Source organism: Lodderomyces beijingensis (genome assembly GCF_963989305.1).
Source record: "Lodderomyces beijingensis strain CBS 14171 genome assembly, chromosome: 3".
Classification (NCBI taxonomy): Eukaryota; Fungi; Ascomycota; class Pichiomycetes; order Serinales; family Debaryomycetaceae; genus Lodderomyces; species Lodderomyces beijingensis.
Window position 1 is genome coordinate 1,427,033 of NC_089972.1, and position 14,956 is coordinate 1,441,988.

At 43.7% G+C, this 14,956-nt stretch overlaps 5 protein-coding genes across 5 annotated transcripts; 3 read left to right on the forward strand and 2 right to left on the reverse strand. All coding sequences in view use genetic code 12, as the record gives it.

Annotated features, from left to right (window-relative positions):
- Nucleotides 1–413: 413 nt before the first annotated feature.
- LODBEIA_P26940 (uncharacterized protein) lies at nucleotides 414–1,757 on the forward strand (the record flags this gene model as incomplete). The annotated part of the gene is made up of 1 exon (XM_066972721.1): nucleotides 414–1,757. One exon carries the CDS (start codon nucleotides 414–416, stop codon nucleotides 1,755–1,757), a length of 1,344 nt encoding a protein of 447 aa, XP_066829632.1.
- Nucleotides 1,758–3,620: 1,863 nt separating this feature from the next.
- On the forward strand, nucleotides 3,621–4,187 carry LODBEIA_P26950 (uncharacterized protein; the record flags this gene model as incomplete). The annotated part of the gene is made up of 2 exons (XM_066972722.1): nucleotides 3,621–3,654; nucleotides 3,793–4,187. The coding sequence occupies 2 exons, from the start codon at nucleotides 3,621–3,623 to the stop codon at nucleotides 4,185–4,187; spliced, it is 429 nt and encodes a 142-aa protein (XP_066829633.1).
- A 2,685-nt stretch (nucleotides 4,188–6,872) lies between these two features.
- Nucleotides 6,873–8,232, forward strand: LODBEIA_P26960 (60S ribosomal protein uL30; the record flags this gene model as incomplete). Its single annotated transcript, XM_066972723.1, has 2 exons — nucleotides 6,873–6,884; nucleotides 7,606–8,232. 2 exons carry the CDS (start codon nucleotides 6,873–6,875, stop codon nucleotides 8,230–8,232), a joined length of 639 nt encoding a protein of 212 aa, XP_066829634.1.
- A 192-nt stretch (nucleotides 8,233–8,424) lies between these two features.
- LODBEIA_P26970 (uncharacterized protein) lies at nucleotides 8,425–9,498 on the reverse strand (the record flags this gene model as incomplete). The annotated part of the gene is made up of 1 exon (XM_066972724.1): nucleotides 8,425–9,498. The coding sequence occupies one exon, from the start codon at nucleotides 9,496–9,498 to the stop codon at nucleotides 8,425–8,427; it is 1,074 nt and encodes a 357-aa protein (XP_066829635.1).
- Nucleotides 9,499–9,661: 163 nt separating this feature from the next.
- Nucleotides 9,662–14,947, reverse strand: LODBEIA_P26980 (uncharacterized protein; the record flags this gene model as incomplete). The annotated part of the gene is made up of 1 exon (XM_066972725.1): nucleotides 9,662–14,947. One exon carries the CDS (start codon nucleotides 14,945–14,947, stop codon nucleotides 9,662–9,664), a length of 5,286 nt encoding a protein of 1,761 aa, XP_066829636.1.
- Nucleotides 14,948–14,956: the final 9 nt, after the last annotated feature.

The following is a 14,956-nucleotide window of genomic DNA, read 5'->3' on the forward strand; positions in this document are numbered from 1 at the left end:
ATAATAGGTAAAGTAAAATGGTTTCACCTACTTGCTGCTCCAGGGGTCGAAAAAGAGAAAAAAAGAGAAAAAAAAAAACAACCAAAAGCAACAAGATCGATTCTGTTCAAACTTGTCGTTCCGACGTCACAACTGAGGGCGTCTTCTTGAGTTCGCCAGTTTTAGTAAGTAATGCGGAAGAGAGTAGGTACCCTTGGCAACGCTTCGTAAGAGCTTAAACTTGAGCTTAGCAAGGAGGTTGAGGTTGAAGCAGAAAACTGACCCCTTGCACCATTTCCACCACTGTGTTGGTGTTCTTTTGAAACCTTTCTACTCTCTCTCTCATTCCCCACGATTCGTGCGGCTTCAAAATTGCGCGAGAGATATCCGTGTGTCTATATTTAAGTATGTGTGTGTGGGTGTAGGTATCGCCGATGGCCAGCCACTACGGCCCACCAGGAGGACTCCACTACATTCTAAATACCAAGTTAGATTATATTGAAGTACTAGATACCACTTTCGACAGGTGGAAAATGAAGTTGGCAGCAGTGTTAGCTTCGCTATTGTGTTTAGCGTTCTCCTTCCCCGTGTTCAACACTCAGCCATGGTCTCTTTTGCCATTTGCGACGAATTGGGGCCGCAAGGACCGGTTGGTCAAAACGGGCCCTGATGAGTTCCGGTTAGTCTCAGAAGAGGACAAGTTGAGTATGAAGAAAAGGGGCCAGAAGTTTATAGACATGACTGCTCAGATACCGATCGATTTAGCTGTTGAGCAAGGGTTGGTTCGAAAGCCCTCGCTTTCGTTGTGGGAGAACCTCTTGGTAATTGGCTCCAAGCAAATCTCGACATTGAGCAAACCCATCCCGGTTTACAACTATCCAAGCGTTACTGCGTATGGTTCGGAAGTGAAGAGATTGTACCAGCTCATAGATGTTGACTTGATGCTCAAGCAATTGACAAAGTTTACCTCCTTTTACTCGAGGTATTACAAGGCGGCTAGTGGAGCCGAAAGTGCGCAGTGGTTGTTTGACCAGCTTTCAGCATTGGTTAGCCCCTTTGAAGAGATTAGCATCACGAAAGTCCACCACTTGGGATGGGACCAATTTTCCATAATTGTTTCGATCCCTGGCCAAGTAGATGACAAGGTTGTAGTTGGCGCCCACCAGGACTCAGCCAACTTGATCTTGCCCAACCTCATGAGGGCTCCAGGCGCCGACGACGATGGTTCTGGCTCGGTGACAATTTTGGAATCGTTGAGAATCCTCCTTGAAGCCTACAAAGAAGGGGCATCATCATTCAAGCCCTATAACACTTTGGAGTTCCACTGGTATTCCGCAGAAGAAGGCGGGTTGTTGGGTTCGATTGATGTCTTTACTAGATACTCCAAGGCAAATGAGGTTGTTGTGGGGATGTTGCAGCAAGATATGACTGGATACACGCAAGGGGCCATCGATGCTGGAGTCGAGCCTCATTTTGGTTTGATTGCCGACTACACTAGTGTTGACCTCAACAACTTTTTGAAGTTGATCATTGACGAGTACAACTCGATTCCATACCACGAGAGCCAGTGCGGCTACGCTTGCTCGGACCATGCTAGTGCGTTGGAAAACGGCTACCCATCCTCGTTTCTTATTGAGAGCGAGATGAAGTATACAAACAAGTACATACACTCAACCATGGATACGATTGATAGATTGGATTGGGACCATATCAAGGAACATGTCAAATTGACTGTTGCCTATGCATACGAATTGAGTTTGGCAAAAGACCTACACTAGTGCTACAACTTGTTACTAGACCCGAGCTGAAGGGGGTTTTTTTTTCACTAGATTTCACTTTGTAATAAAAGTTTGATTAGATTTCTTACTTTATCGATACTCATTCAATTGTTGGTTTTAGCTAGTTCCTGAGTTTTTTAAAAATGGAAAGACCAAATCACATAGAGATTTTGATTTGAAACGTTTTAGTGGCTTTGGTTTGAGAACCGCGCCCTCGCCGATAGTCAATCGAGTTGCAAAAAAAATCACTTCTTTGACTTTTTTGGCGTTTGAGATTTGGATTTTGTAGAGTGAAATCGGGGTTCCTATTGCAAGATGCAAGTTTCGATACTTTTTCAGATATACAGCTTCTGTTTTCAAGAAATGAGTTGCTTTTGTGACCACTGCGAGTAGCAAGGGTATGGTGGTCGACTCATTGCAGAAGCTATTGTCTTTGCCACAGCCACTGTATATAGAGCTTTCCATTAGTTGAATCTCCAACTCGCTGGCCAACACGTCGCTTTTCAAGCGCGCAGTGGGGGAATCGATACATGTGTCTTCAGGAGACGGTCGGTTTTGCACCACCAGCGGGGGAGAACTTTGAGTTGCTCATCAGGATCTTCGTCTTGCTCAGGTTCAAACAAGAGGTGGATCCTTTTGTTTCTCAAGTAAACCTGGGTTGTTTCTTCCCTGTCCTCGGGCGTTGTCCGTCGTATATCTTGTGCTCTAGTCACAAGACGACTGACGAATAGTTCGAGGGGAATCTTTCCAAATCTAGCGCATGCTGTTCCTCTTCTTGCTTCTTGTTGACTACGTTACGCCGCCTGAGTTCGGAAGAGGTCACCATCAGGTCATCGTGTGTGGCTGTGTCTGTGTGTCTGTGTGTGTATGTGTGCTGGTTGAAGAGTTTTGCAACCAAATTGGAGATCACCGTACATTTGAAAGAGAAACCCCCCCACCCCCCGCAGAATTTGAGGAGTGCTACTTTTAACCATAGTCAGGAGAACAAGTCCAGCTGGCAAGGGTTTACTTGAGCCTTTCTAGAGAGATTTTTCTGCCAATTCTAACAATTGGAACCATTGATATCTATTACATTTCTAGCACATCAACCCTTTGACTTCTTGGGCAACTCGTGGACCAAATCGTGGATCCCACGTTGGTTGAACCCCGAGGTAGAGTAGTGTATCCAAAGTCAAAAAGACAATCTTTATTTTTTATATCCGCACATACAACTTTTGCTGATAAGGAGAACAACACTGAAGATACCACCACACAGATAGACTTACACACTGGGTCACGACCCTGAAACCAGCACCCAATTCTAGCGACGGGAAGAAAACGGGGGCCTGTTTGGGAACTGCCAATCTCATATATATTCACCTGGGCTGCTTTCAATCCTGCTTGTTCCATGAACCGTGTGTGTATCCTTGCTCTTGGCTATACTTCAAGCTTCTTATCTCTCCGTCTCTCTCTTTCTGCCTGTCTCTTTGGGTGAAAACAAAAAGCGTGAGAGTGTGTGAGTAAGCGGAGAGAAAGAGAGAGAGGGTGTGACTCTCACTTTCGTTATCTCCTATGCTATCCTGGCGTCTTTTCTCCCCCCCCTCCCCACACCCCTTATTACTCTCACTACACGCTTCAAACAAAAACAGAAGAAGGAGTTTCAATTGCCACGGTTGCCACCCACACCAAACACCTCCCCCAACAACACAACAGAGAAAGAGTGCCAGTCCACACATTTATACACCGTTTTCAGTGACAACAACTAGAATCCACTTATAGAGAGGTATACTTATCGACTACTCTTTCTTTGCTCCCCTCCCCCCCGGAAAAAAGAAAATCAACAAGAACAACATATTCAGTTTACTATCACCATTTCTAGCACAAATGAGATCCCAGTTTAAAGACGAACATCCCTTTGGTACGTGTCACCAGCAACACTAGCAAGCAGTAATAACGGTGGGTGCGTCGCATCCATACAATAATAGCTCCGATTTTTTGCGTTTCTTCTTGTGTTTTCGTGTTGTTCTTGTTATTTACTAACCAAGCGGTATTACAGAGAAAAGACAGGCCGAGGCAGCCAGAATTGCCCAAAGGTTCAAGGACAGAGTGCCAGTCATTTGCGAAAAAGTTGAAAATTCAGATATACCGGAAATCGACAAGCGCAAATACTTGGTGCCAGTTGACTTGACCGTTGGCCAGTTTGTCTACGTTATAAGAAAAAGAATCAAGTTACCAAGTGAAAAGGCAATCTTCATCTTTGTCAATGACATTTTGCCACCAACCGCCGCTTTGATAAGTACAATCTACGAGGAGCATAAGGACGATGACGGGTTTCTTTATGTTTTATACTCGGGCGAAAACACGTTTGGTGACAAGGTTGCAGTTGATTTGAGAGAATTGGATTTCACTGACATTATTGATGACGATAACAACAACAGCACCGGTGCTTGAATAAATTGAGAATACTTTTTGTTTTTTTTTTTTTTTTTTTTTCAAGCCATGTGTTGATTTGATTTGATTTGATTAGGTTAGGATAGGTTAGGATAGGTTTGGTTAAGTTGAGTGAGGCTAGGTTGATTACTGGTTAGTTGTCCCAAATTTTCTTCTTTGCTTTTTTTTTTGAGTACTATCTAATATCAGGGCAAATACTGTTTTTGATGTCGGTGTAATTGGCTAGGGAAGACCTCTGTACAACTTGTGTGTTGGGGGGCAAGCCTCATCATGATGTTGCCTAATCATTCTCTATTTGATAAAACAAAGCTGGTCAAAAATCAAATTTTGCTCCACCTCGAGCAATCAAGAACTAGACGAGTGTTGCTGGAGGAATTCCCTGTTTCTATTGATATCATCAATCGTACATATATATATGTATATGTATATATAAAGAGCACCGTTTGAGTTATGCTTTCTCTAAAAACAACTTGCGATCGGGGATATCTTGCTCGACGCCTTCGATAACTTCATCAGTAGTATCATCATCATCATTATCATTGTCGTTGTCATTGTCATCAATACCGATAGTCTTGCAAGGTCCATGGTAGTGTTTCCTGACGTAGACCATGTAGTATATAAAAAGACAAGATCCAGACACTTGGTGTGATCACATGGTGTCCTTGTCAACGTATTCAAACGAAGGAAGCATCACCATGGCAAACGTATAAGCGCCAAACAAGACTGAAAGCCATGCATTGAGCGGAGACAAAAAGCTGCCCGGCTTGAACTTGTGTCAACCACTGGTCAAACGCAAGAGGGTGGGAGTGTTCCACGCAACGTAGTTCCCAGCAACATACAACGTGAATAACGCGTTAGCTGAAACGGTTCCAATCAAAAACCAACAATCCAATAATGACCGCGGCAATGCCGCCAAATATGACCTTCTGATTGACTTTTTTGATCTAAAAGCTGATGGGGAGACCATTATCGCGTGCAAATGCCCAAATCTGTCTCGAAATCGCCGTCAAGATCGAAGCACCCATGACAAACTGGCAAATGGCAATCAACACGATAAAGAACAAGACCCATTTTTTTTGCCCCCGACATCAAAAGATGATTTGTGCAAATGGCGGGCCAAATCTCGAGCCAATCAAGTGTCCTTCAATGTCATCTGTTTGGATGCAAAAGAGGGTCACCATGATTATAATAGCTCCCAAAAACCCACACGCAGTAATCGAGCCAATGATACCAATGGGGATGCTTTGTTGCGCATTTTTACTCTCTTCACTCTGGTGGATGGCCGAGTCAAACGCTCCAATGGTCCAGATCTTGCGCTTAGCTAGGCCGCGGACACTTGAGTATATCCAATGGGCCAAGTGGAAAGATTCTCAAACTTGCCAAACACATAACTGGCAGGCTGAATAGCGTCCTCTAGCGCCAACCAAGATTGCAATGATGTAAACGACAATGATACACACATTCAACACCACCAATATCGTTTGCAACTGGGCACGTGATTGCAATGTGAGCAAGAACGCAAGCAACAAAAACACCATAGGCTCGAGCTTGAGTCACTTCAAAGTCGCCATCTCGGGCAATAACCACAACCGAGAGAAGTTCCTGGGCAAATCCGTAATCAAGGGAACATAACCCCCCTACAAGGGCGATCGAATTGGTGTTGCCAATCAAGAACGACAACACCGTTTTGACTCTGGGTGGAGCATAGTATCCAGTCCAGTAATACAAGCCCCCGCTCGTGGGGATGGCGCTCCCCTGTCCTGACATTGCCACGCCGATACTCAAGATCAATGTCGAGGAAATGACCCACCCCCATAACATCCCCGCGGGTCCCGCCGTGATCGATTGCGAAAAGATGCTCGTGGACTAGCTCCTCTCGCGAGAGCACACTATGGATGTTTTTCATGTTGGTTACCGAGGATTTTTGATATCGTCGCTAGCAGTCGACATCCAATTGATACTTGACTTGTACCTTCCAAATCTACATATATGTACATACATACGTATTGCAGACGGTGGGGGTGACTAGCTAGTAGAAATAGCATTTTCCACATCAACCCACAGCTCGATAGATAAGAGGGTCTCCTAGATTATCAGCCATTTGATGCCCGCGGTAGCTTTAGATTAAACTGGAATCGAAACAATCAACAGATAACAGATGCATCAGCTGGTAAAACTCAAGGTGGGTGCAATTAGCATGCGCAACTGCCCATTCTCGTGTTCTCCCATCTGATAAGAAAATCAGATAAGAGTTTTGGGGTGGCACATCGAAAAACAATCAACTTACATCACATAAACTTTCTTGCTTGTTGACACCGTTACTGGAAGAAAAAAACAGGAATATACCTTCTTGATCACGGCCCTGCCTCGAGTCTGGATTGGAACTGGGGCTCAATTAAGCTACAATCGTCTCTTCCACTGCCCCTGCTGTCATAAAGAAGTTGCGCCAGTGTGGGACTCTGTATCTCTGGATATTGAATTTCCCGACCAGACAACAGGGCTAAGCCCTAATGAAAAAAATGTCGCTACCAATTATCGTTCTGCGAGTAGTGCAAAAGTGCCAACTTTGTCCTGATGCACGACTTCCACTCACTGGCCTTTCACCTCCTCAAAAAAAAGCTCTGAATTTTTCACTTACTCCAGAGACTTCCAGTTCAGACCTCATCATCAACCACCAAGTACACAATGGCTACGTATGTTCACATTTCTAGAGACCACGACGGAATGTCTAGCACTCTACCAAGAGATTAGCTAAGACGTTGATAAAAAGTGTTCACTACAATCCATGGGAAACCTAGATTATCTTGCAGCTTTAATCATATCTTCGTTTTATAAGCCAATGCCTGATACATCTACTTTCCTCTGAGAAGTTGAGAAGAAAAAGAAAATTGAGGATTGGAATGAACTTGGCAGTTCAGTTCTATTTATCCACGTATTCACCTTTCCGGTTTGGATACAATCAATTTTTTTTTTCGAATTTTTTTATAAATTCAACAAAGTATTCGAGGAGGAAGAAGATGTTCTTTTTTTTTCAGGCTGCTAGAAGAATCACAAGATTCTTTTTCAGTGATACTAACATTTTTCATTTTTTTGGTATAGCTTGTTAAGTTCTATCGCTAAGGCTCTTAAACCTGAAAGTCAGCAAAAGAAGGAGAAGGCCCAACAAAAGGCTGCCTCTGAGAGAACTGCTGCTAAGAAGACCAGAAGAATCGTATGTATCAAGTCCCGGTTGAGATTTTCTCATTTCCCACCCCACCGAGTCTTATTTTTGATGATGATGTCAAACCACGTTTATGGCTAGCTTCGGCTGTGACGTCTTTCAGTTAACCATCTTTCGGGACTGAGAAAATAAGTTTACACAACAATTTGCATATCCAATTCCAGTGAATACTAACTTTAGTTTTTTTTTTTTTTAAAGTCTAACAAGGAAAAGAGAAAGGTCATTTACGACAGAGCTGCTAAGTACCACAAGGAATACACTGATGCTGAGAGATCAGTCATCAAGGCCAAGAGAGACGCTAAAGCTGCTGGCTCATACTACGTTGACGCTCAACCAAAGTTGGTCTTTGTTGTCAGAATCAAGGGTATTATGAAGATCCCACCAAAGCCAAGAAAAGTGATGCAATTGTTGAGATTGACCCAAATCAATGCTGGTGTTTTCGTCAGATTGACCAAGGCCACTTCGGAATTGCTTAAATTGGCTGAACCATACATTGCTTACGGTTACCCATCATTGGCTACCATCAGACAATTGGTTTACAAGAGAGGATACGGTAAGGTCAACAAGCAAAGAATTGCCTTGTCCGACAATGCCATCATTGAAGCCAACTTGGGTAAATACGACATTTTGTCCGTTGAAGACTTGATCCACGAAATCTACACCGTTGGACCAAACTTTAAGCAAGTCAACAACTTTTTGTGGCCATTCAAGTTGTCCAACCCAACCGGTGGTTTCAGATCAAGAAAATTCCAACACTTTATCCAAGGTGGTGACACTGGTAACAGAGAAGAGTTCATCAATGCTTTGGTTAAGCAAATGAACTAAGTTTGTTGCTAGCTAGGAGTTTATCTTTTTTCTTCTTTTTTTTCTTTCTTCACGGGATGGTCAAGTAATTGTAAATATAAATTAATAAAATTTATAAAATTTGTCATTTCTAATTAATTTATACGGGTTTTAATGTTTTGTACATATTAGATGGCATCGTTTTGTAGAGAATAACGCTGCGGATGGCTACTTTCACCAGCGGTCGGTGTGTAGAAAGAAGCGCTGTGCCAGGAATGGGATGTACCGCCAAAAGTCAAAGAAGCTGTCATGGGATTCGTAGACGTACCCGTTGCCGCTTGAGTTTAAAGGCACCATCACGAGACACACCAAGATAACAACCAAGCAAACCAGAACCACGACCGAAGCCAAAACTAACCGCATTGTGAGTTTCCTGCTCCACCGCAAATACACATCTTTCACCCTTTGGGAATTGAGCTTTGCAAAACCTCCAGTATAGCTGAACACAAACAACCACGCAAGCAACCCATTAATGCAATTCGCCGTCACTTTTGTGAAATTCAACGAAACGTCCTTCTCCTTGCGTTTCAAGACTTGGATCAACTCAGCCTGTTCCGCCACGGTCTGCTCCATCTTGCGCAAGTCCAACTGGATATCGCGTATCCGATCCTGGAGCACGATGCAATCGCGCTGATACAGCCGACATTTTAACTCCAAGCTATCCAACGCCGCGTGCCGCTCACCACTAGACGCACATTTCGCCGTTCTCAAACACGAACTAGAGACGGATGAGCCCACATCTGGCAAACGCGCGCTCCGCCCAATACCATCACCATCAGCGCCGTCGTGAATCCCACGTATCTCACCACTTACGTCAACATTCTTCCCCTCACTCGTCTCATGCCCCAGCAAACGCCACGTGTAATCGTATCCATCGCGCACGTCGCCCGCTACCCGCAGCTTCAACTCGCCACGAGACAAACGAAACCGCTCCCGCACGACATCATCTCCATCACCACCATCACCATCTCCAATAATCAGCTTCGCGAGGAACGCTGCGAGTTCGCGCTTACTTAATTTAGTAGTGGGCCGCTCGTTGACGTATCTGTCAATCAAGCTGGCTTCCGCGGGCGTGAACAAGTGCTCAATGTGCAAGATGTGTTGGATTTGGTCGATTATTGTGTGTATTCGAGATATCGCTAATAGCTCAACTTCGTTGTTTTTGAACGTCCTTTTCCATGCTTCGTCTACTAGTTTCTCTAGGTCCGAGGCTGTGGTTGTGTTTGTTTGAGTATATGTAGCTGTCATTGGCTTTGTTAAGATGGGATTGGGGTCCTTTCGAAATTGATGCAATATGAGCTTTTATTTTGCTTTGTTGTTTTATTTTGTTTATTGCACAAATAAATAAAAATACACGGACGCGATTGTTCAGGCGAGTATTGGATGTTTTTACACGGATAATTTACATACATTATACAACGTTTGGGGTTTCGGTTTCAGCATGGGTGGTACCATTTGATGATTCTTGAGTTTGGGTGACAGTTGGAAAGGCTTCACTCGCCTCATCCTGGGTTTGGGCATTTTCTAGATGTAAATCTACCACTGTTGTGCCTTCTTCTTGATTGGCATCGTTCTTCGGTGGTACTGATGTATCGATGTTGTGACCATTGCAGGCAAGTGCCTCGTATGTCTCGCTCTTGGCATCTGCAGCTGCCTCCGGTACCTTTTTGTCACTGTCGGCGGTATTGTTGCTGTTATGGCTTCCAGTCAGGTGTCCAGGTGATTCAGAAGTTTCAGAAACTTGTACTTCTGCCTCCGTCTCGAGATCTTTTTTGCTTTCTCCAGAGCCAGACTCTATTGCAGGCTCAAACTTCACTTCTTTTTCTTCTTCTTTTGGCATGTCTTCCGCGCCATCAGCAGATGCTTTCCCGTTCACCAAAGCTGATGATGTCGGATTTTCACTGTCGAGAATCGAATCTTGGATTGGCAATGACTCTGATTCTTTTAAGCTAAGCTCCACGTCAGCAGTCGGGTCCAACCCCGGTTGGTCTCCATTCTTTAACTCTCCAGCCCGAGCATCTTCTGCGAGCACAAGCGGCTGCAATCTTCTGCATCGCTCCAACATGCGTCCTATGAGATCAAACGAAAATCCGCTGCCGTAAAATTTGAGCACCTCAAACCTCAATTTCCCAAATTGGATCTTGGCATTGTCGTGACCTTGTCCTTGACCTTCATCCTGATCTGAAAGCAACTTCCTTTCAACTTCATTTACATTGGCCTGTAAAAAATCAATCAAAACCTCCATTATCTCCATTTCATTCACAGGAACGCTCAAAAGTTCACAGCCTGCGGAATAAATCCTTCTATACTCCAGAAACGACATCTGCGACGCCAAAAACTGGTCCGTATCCTGTAAAGACTCCAAAAGCAAGCAAACGGGACATTTGTAACTGTCAGCATTCGTGTCACTGATATTCTTGACGCACTGCACGTGGAACCACTCGTTACAATGCTCGCACTCAACCATGGTTCCATGTTCGTACTCCCGGCAAATGCAGTAAAAAGTAGGATCCTCGGTGGAGTTTGTGATGCGTAAATTGTACGACGATTTTTCAAAAGTGTCTTCAGGTGAAAAGCTAAACTGGGCCTTTTGCAACATGCGCACCAACTTTTCAACGAATTTGCCATTCATCGTTAGCTTCTGGTTAACGTCATCCAAGTTGACTTTCTTGTTCATGGTGGTGATTATTTTGAGTTTTTCAACTTGGCGCCAGCTTTGTTCCACCCACGTTTCTGCGTTTTGCAACATCTCTTCAAAATTCTCGGTGTCGAATCTCAACCCACTTTCAGAAATTGCATGAAGCATTTGCTTCAACTCGGGACACGAGGCTTTATCCAGTGGTGATGATGATGATGATGATGATAATAAATTCATTCTTTTTTCCCTATACTGGGCGATAAGTTTCAAATTGATGTTGATCTTTGATAGCTCGTTGTAGTTTTCAATGGAAATGAAAAGCTTATCGTTAACAAACCGATGAATGGTTTCTGCTATTTTCTCAAGATCTAAATCGTGCACAAACTTGTACAGGAGAAGTTTCGTTACGTCATGGTTGAACAATGTGCTTTCGTTTAAGATTTTCTCGACATCGGCAACGAGCTTAACGTCGTTTTCGGATAAGATTTGCGCTCCTTTTTCGTGGAAAGTTCTCAAATTGTCAATGGTGAAAACCTCCTTTTGGTCAGCATAAGGATCAACTCCCTTTTCTATCAAATCATATATCTTGAGCCATTCCATCCGATCCCGAATTCTAGTCATAAACTCCAAAGATGGAATTTCTAATCCAAAACTCTCCCCTAGACTGATTAAGTCGTCAAACTCCTGCAACGTTTTGCTCTTTTTGGAAATCAACAACCTGCTTGCCTTGTCGAAATTTTCAATCTCATTCTTAAACTCCAAGATTTGGTCGACTTCGGGGCAGGATAAATTCAATTTTGGAATAACATCAACAACGTTGATCAAGTCTATCAACGAGGCAGTACGATCACCCGTTGTACCTTGGGCATGCCGAATCCGTTGCTGGTGTTTGAGTGACAACAAGTTTTGGCACTCCTCAACGAATTGAGTTGAGCTTGTGGTGAGTCTTCTCAAATTTGCAAGATGAGACTTGAACAAAACAAACTTGTCTTGACTAGGTTGATCATCATGTGAATTGCTATTGGAAGTTGAATTGATGCAGGAGAGGATCTTGTCCCCCTCGGTAAGCAATAACTTTGCTTGTTTCAACGAGATCTGCTCGCCACTAGCCATGGTTTGCTCAAAATTCACTACCCAAGACTCGAAATCCACCGAGTAATCGCTCAAGATCTTGAAAAAACTGCGAATCTTTTCATCGGAATAAAAAGTTTGCATTTCAATTTGACAATCTTGAAACACGTCTGGATTTTGCTGCTTTTCCAAAAAGCTCTCCATGGATATGATAATCGACTGTTTAGATTTGTTTTCAGTTATCACCATTCTTGTTGGATAGACATTCTCAAGCGTATCATCTGCAACTATATCTGCAGAACTATCGTCGGCGATTGCCGACTCTTTGACATTTTTCAATTTTCGAACCTCGTTTCTCAATTCAAGCTCCCGCTGATAAAGCGGTTTGTAAAGAGCAGCCACATTGGCAAACACGGTGGAGTTGAACAAGACATTGTCCCCGTTATCGTAAATCACCGCTAAAGAGACTAGAAGCTTGAAAAACAGAAAATTGGGAATGACGCCTTGCTTCGAGACCCATTTTTCTCCCTCCTGGGCATACTTTAACCACGTGCTAGAGGCAAAATTCACCTCCTCGGTAAAGTTGAATCCATGCGATATACAGCACGAGTAAGTTTTCGGATACTTGACGACAAACTCGCCCGGGTGCTGGATGGTGGCGGTGTACCGTATATTGTGTTGGTCCAACAACTCTGGTGTAATAAGCAGCTCTTGATTGTACTTGAAAATGCGGTTTTCTTTGTTGGTACAGTTATTAAGGTCACCACCATCAACGAGACTTGCAAGTTTGGAATTGGTGAGTTTCAGTCTGATGTCCGTGCCGGCACTGACGGAATATTCCAACGTGCTAGTCAAAAACTCGTCCGTTTCCGCTTTTGAGTGTGAAAATGTCGTCAGCGCTTGAGAGTCGATAGATGATGCACCGCGGTTGATATGAGACGCCAGCGGCTGCTCGAGGCTAACTTGTTCAATCAATTTTTCGAATTTTTCAAACTCAGACTCGGGTATAAAATACCATTGCTTGCTCGCGCCAAAGAAATGATAATTTATTAGCTGAGTAAAATGGTCTTCGCAGGACCAATTTTCGGTACTAAACGTCATCCCAACATTGACTTTTGTTCTCGTCAACTCCTCGTTGGCCATGTCATTGTCGTTCAAAGCTCCCAAGATGGAATTGGGCAACATTGAAAAGTTGTGCAAGTTCCAAGGACAGAGTGCCGCTTGAATACTCTTGCTCTGGGAGCTGCTGCTGCCGCCGCCGCCGCCCCCGGATTGGTTGCCGCCACCACCACCACTCGAAGAGTTTTCATCACCGTCGCGAGCCTGTATGATTCCGTTTCGAGACTGGCTCGAGTTTTTTGAGTTTTGCACATTGACTTGATAGTTGTTCAATGCATTTTTGTAATCTCGTAGGTCATCTCCAATCCTGACAAAACCCGACCCACTAATGCGGCTAGGAATGTCTTTGCCCATCTCCAATTCGGCGCAAACAAACGATGACTCAACCATTTCATTGCGCATATATTTCCAATATAGGTCCTCGAGCTGTTTGAGTTTGATCATAGCTTTCCCAAATGCGTCTGTCGGGAAATCTTGTTCTTTAGCATAGCTCAAGATGTGCTCTTGGAAATTGAGGTCTTTTTCCATAAATTGTCTTAGCGTGTAAACCGACGCCGTCTTCCACGGCTGCGTGTACGGTGTGTCATCATCATTATTTTCGGTGTACCTCAAGCTCAGCTCCACTTCCGTGCGAGGTTCAATGGTTGCATAGAAAGTGTCCTGACCTCGCCTACTCCTTTTCTTTTCGTCGTTTTTAATCGAGAATGTGTTTGGGGGCTTGATATTTATCAGATGAGGCGAGTTTAAAAGAAACCCTTTGGTGACTTTGGTTTTGTTTCGCCTTTTAAATTGTTTCGCCGAACCAACAATTAATGGAGCCGACGACAGTCGTTGTTCAATCTTGATGCGTTTCCTTGGCACTGGTGTTTCCCTTAATTGGTGACTTCGCTTTCCGTTGAGGTGGATCTTTTCCCCATCACCTGTCTCTATTGTTTTTTCTGCTTTTTCAATTTCACAATCTCGGCTCTGCTTCTGGTTTTCAGACTCCAAATGCAACTCATAAGGGTGAAGTACCTTTTGATAAGCAGCTTTTAGTGAACTACTCAAACTGGTCATTATCTTACCTTTATAACCCAATTCTCTTCCAATCTGAGCCCAAAGCTTCTTGTTGACCACCTCTGCAAAGCCGCCGCGCATCATGACAGATTGAAATAGTTTGTACAAATCTAGAGGTCTTTTATCAACCATTGGAGATTTGGTGAAAGTAAATGAATTTGAATTTGAATTCGAACCCGAGTTTTGCTCATTGCTGTACAGATGTGGAATGTAATTTTTAGCCAGGGAAGAGCTGTTTAAGAATTTCGACAAGTTCTTGTGGAACTGCAATCTCAAGTGGAATTCATCGTATTTCGGTGAGACTAATTGCTTATTTGCTTGAAACCAGAATAGATCTGCATTTACTTGGTTTGCGGCATGAAACCTGCTTTGGTCTTTTACGGGCAACTTCAATTTGATCGCTCCATATTTCTTGCCGATTTCCAGTAAATTGTCCACAACTGCCATGGGGTCTTTCACCAACTCCTCGTTCAACTGTAGAAACGGGATTTCGTTCTGTTGCGGCTCCACGGGTTGCACGATGGAGATTTTGGAGGGAATGTTGTTATAAATGATCGGGATTGCATTTTTAGTTCTCAGCTGCGGTATACTATATGGATTGTAGTTGTAGTTTGAATTCTGCCCATTGAACCAAACTTGTTTACGAGTGTTTTGGAAGTTGATTTCAAAAGACTTTAGGCTCGGCAAGGCCGACTTGTCAAAGAACCGAGACGTCTTGGGGAAACTTGAAGTTGGGCCCGATGGAAGAAGCCCTGGCGAAGAATCTGGATACTGACTTGCCAGGCCCAGGTTTGTTTCAGAACTGGAAGACATTTGCTTTGT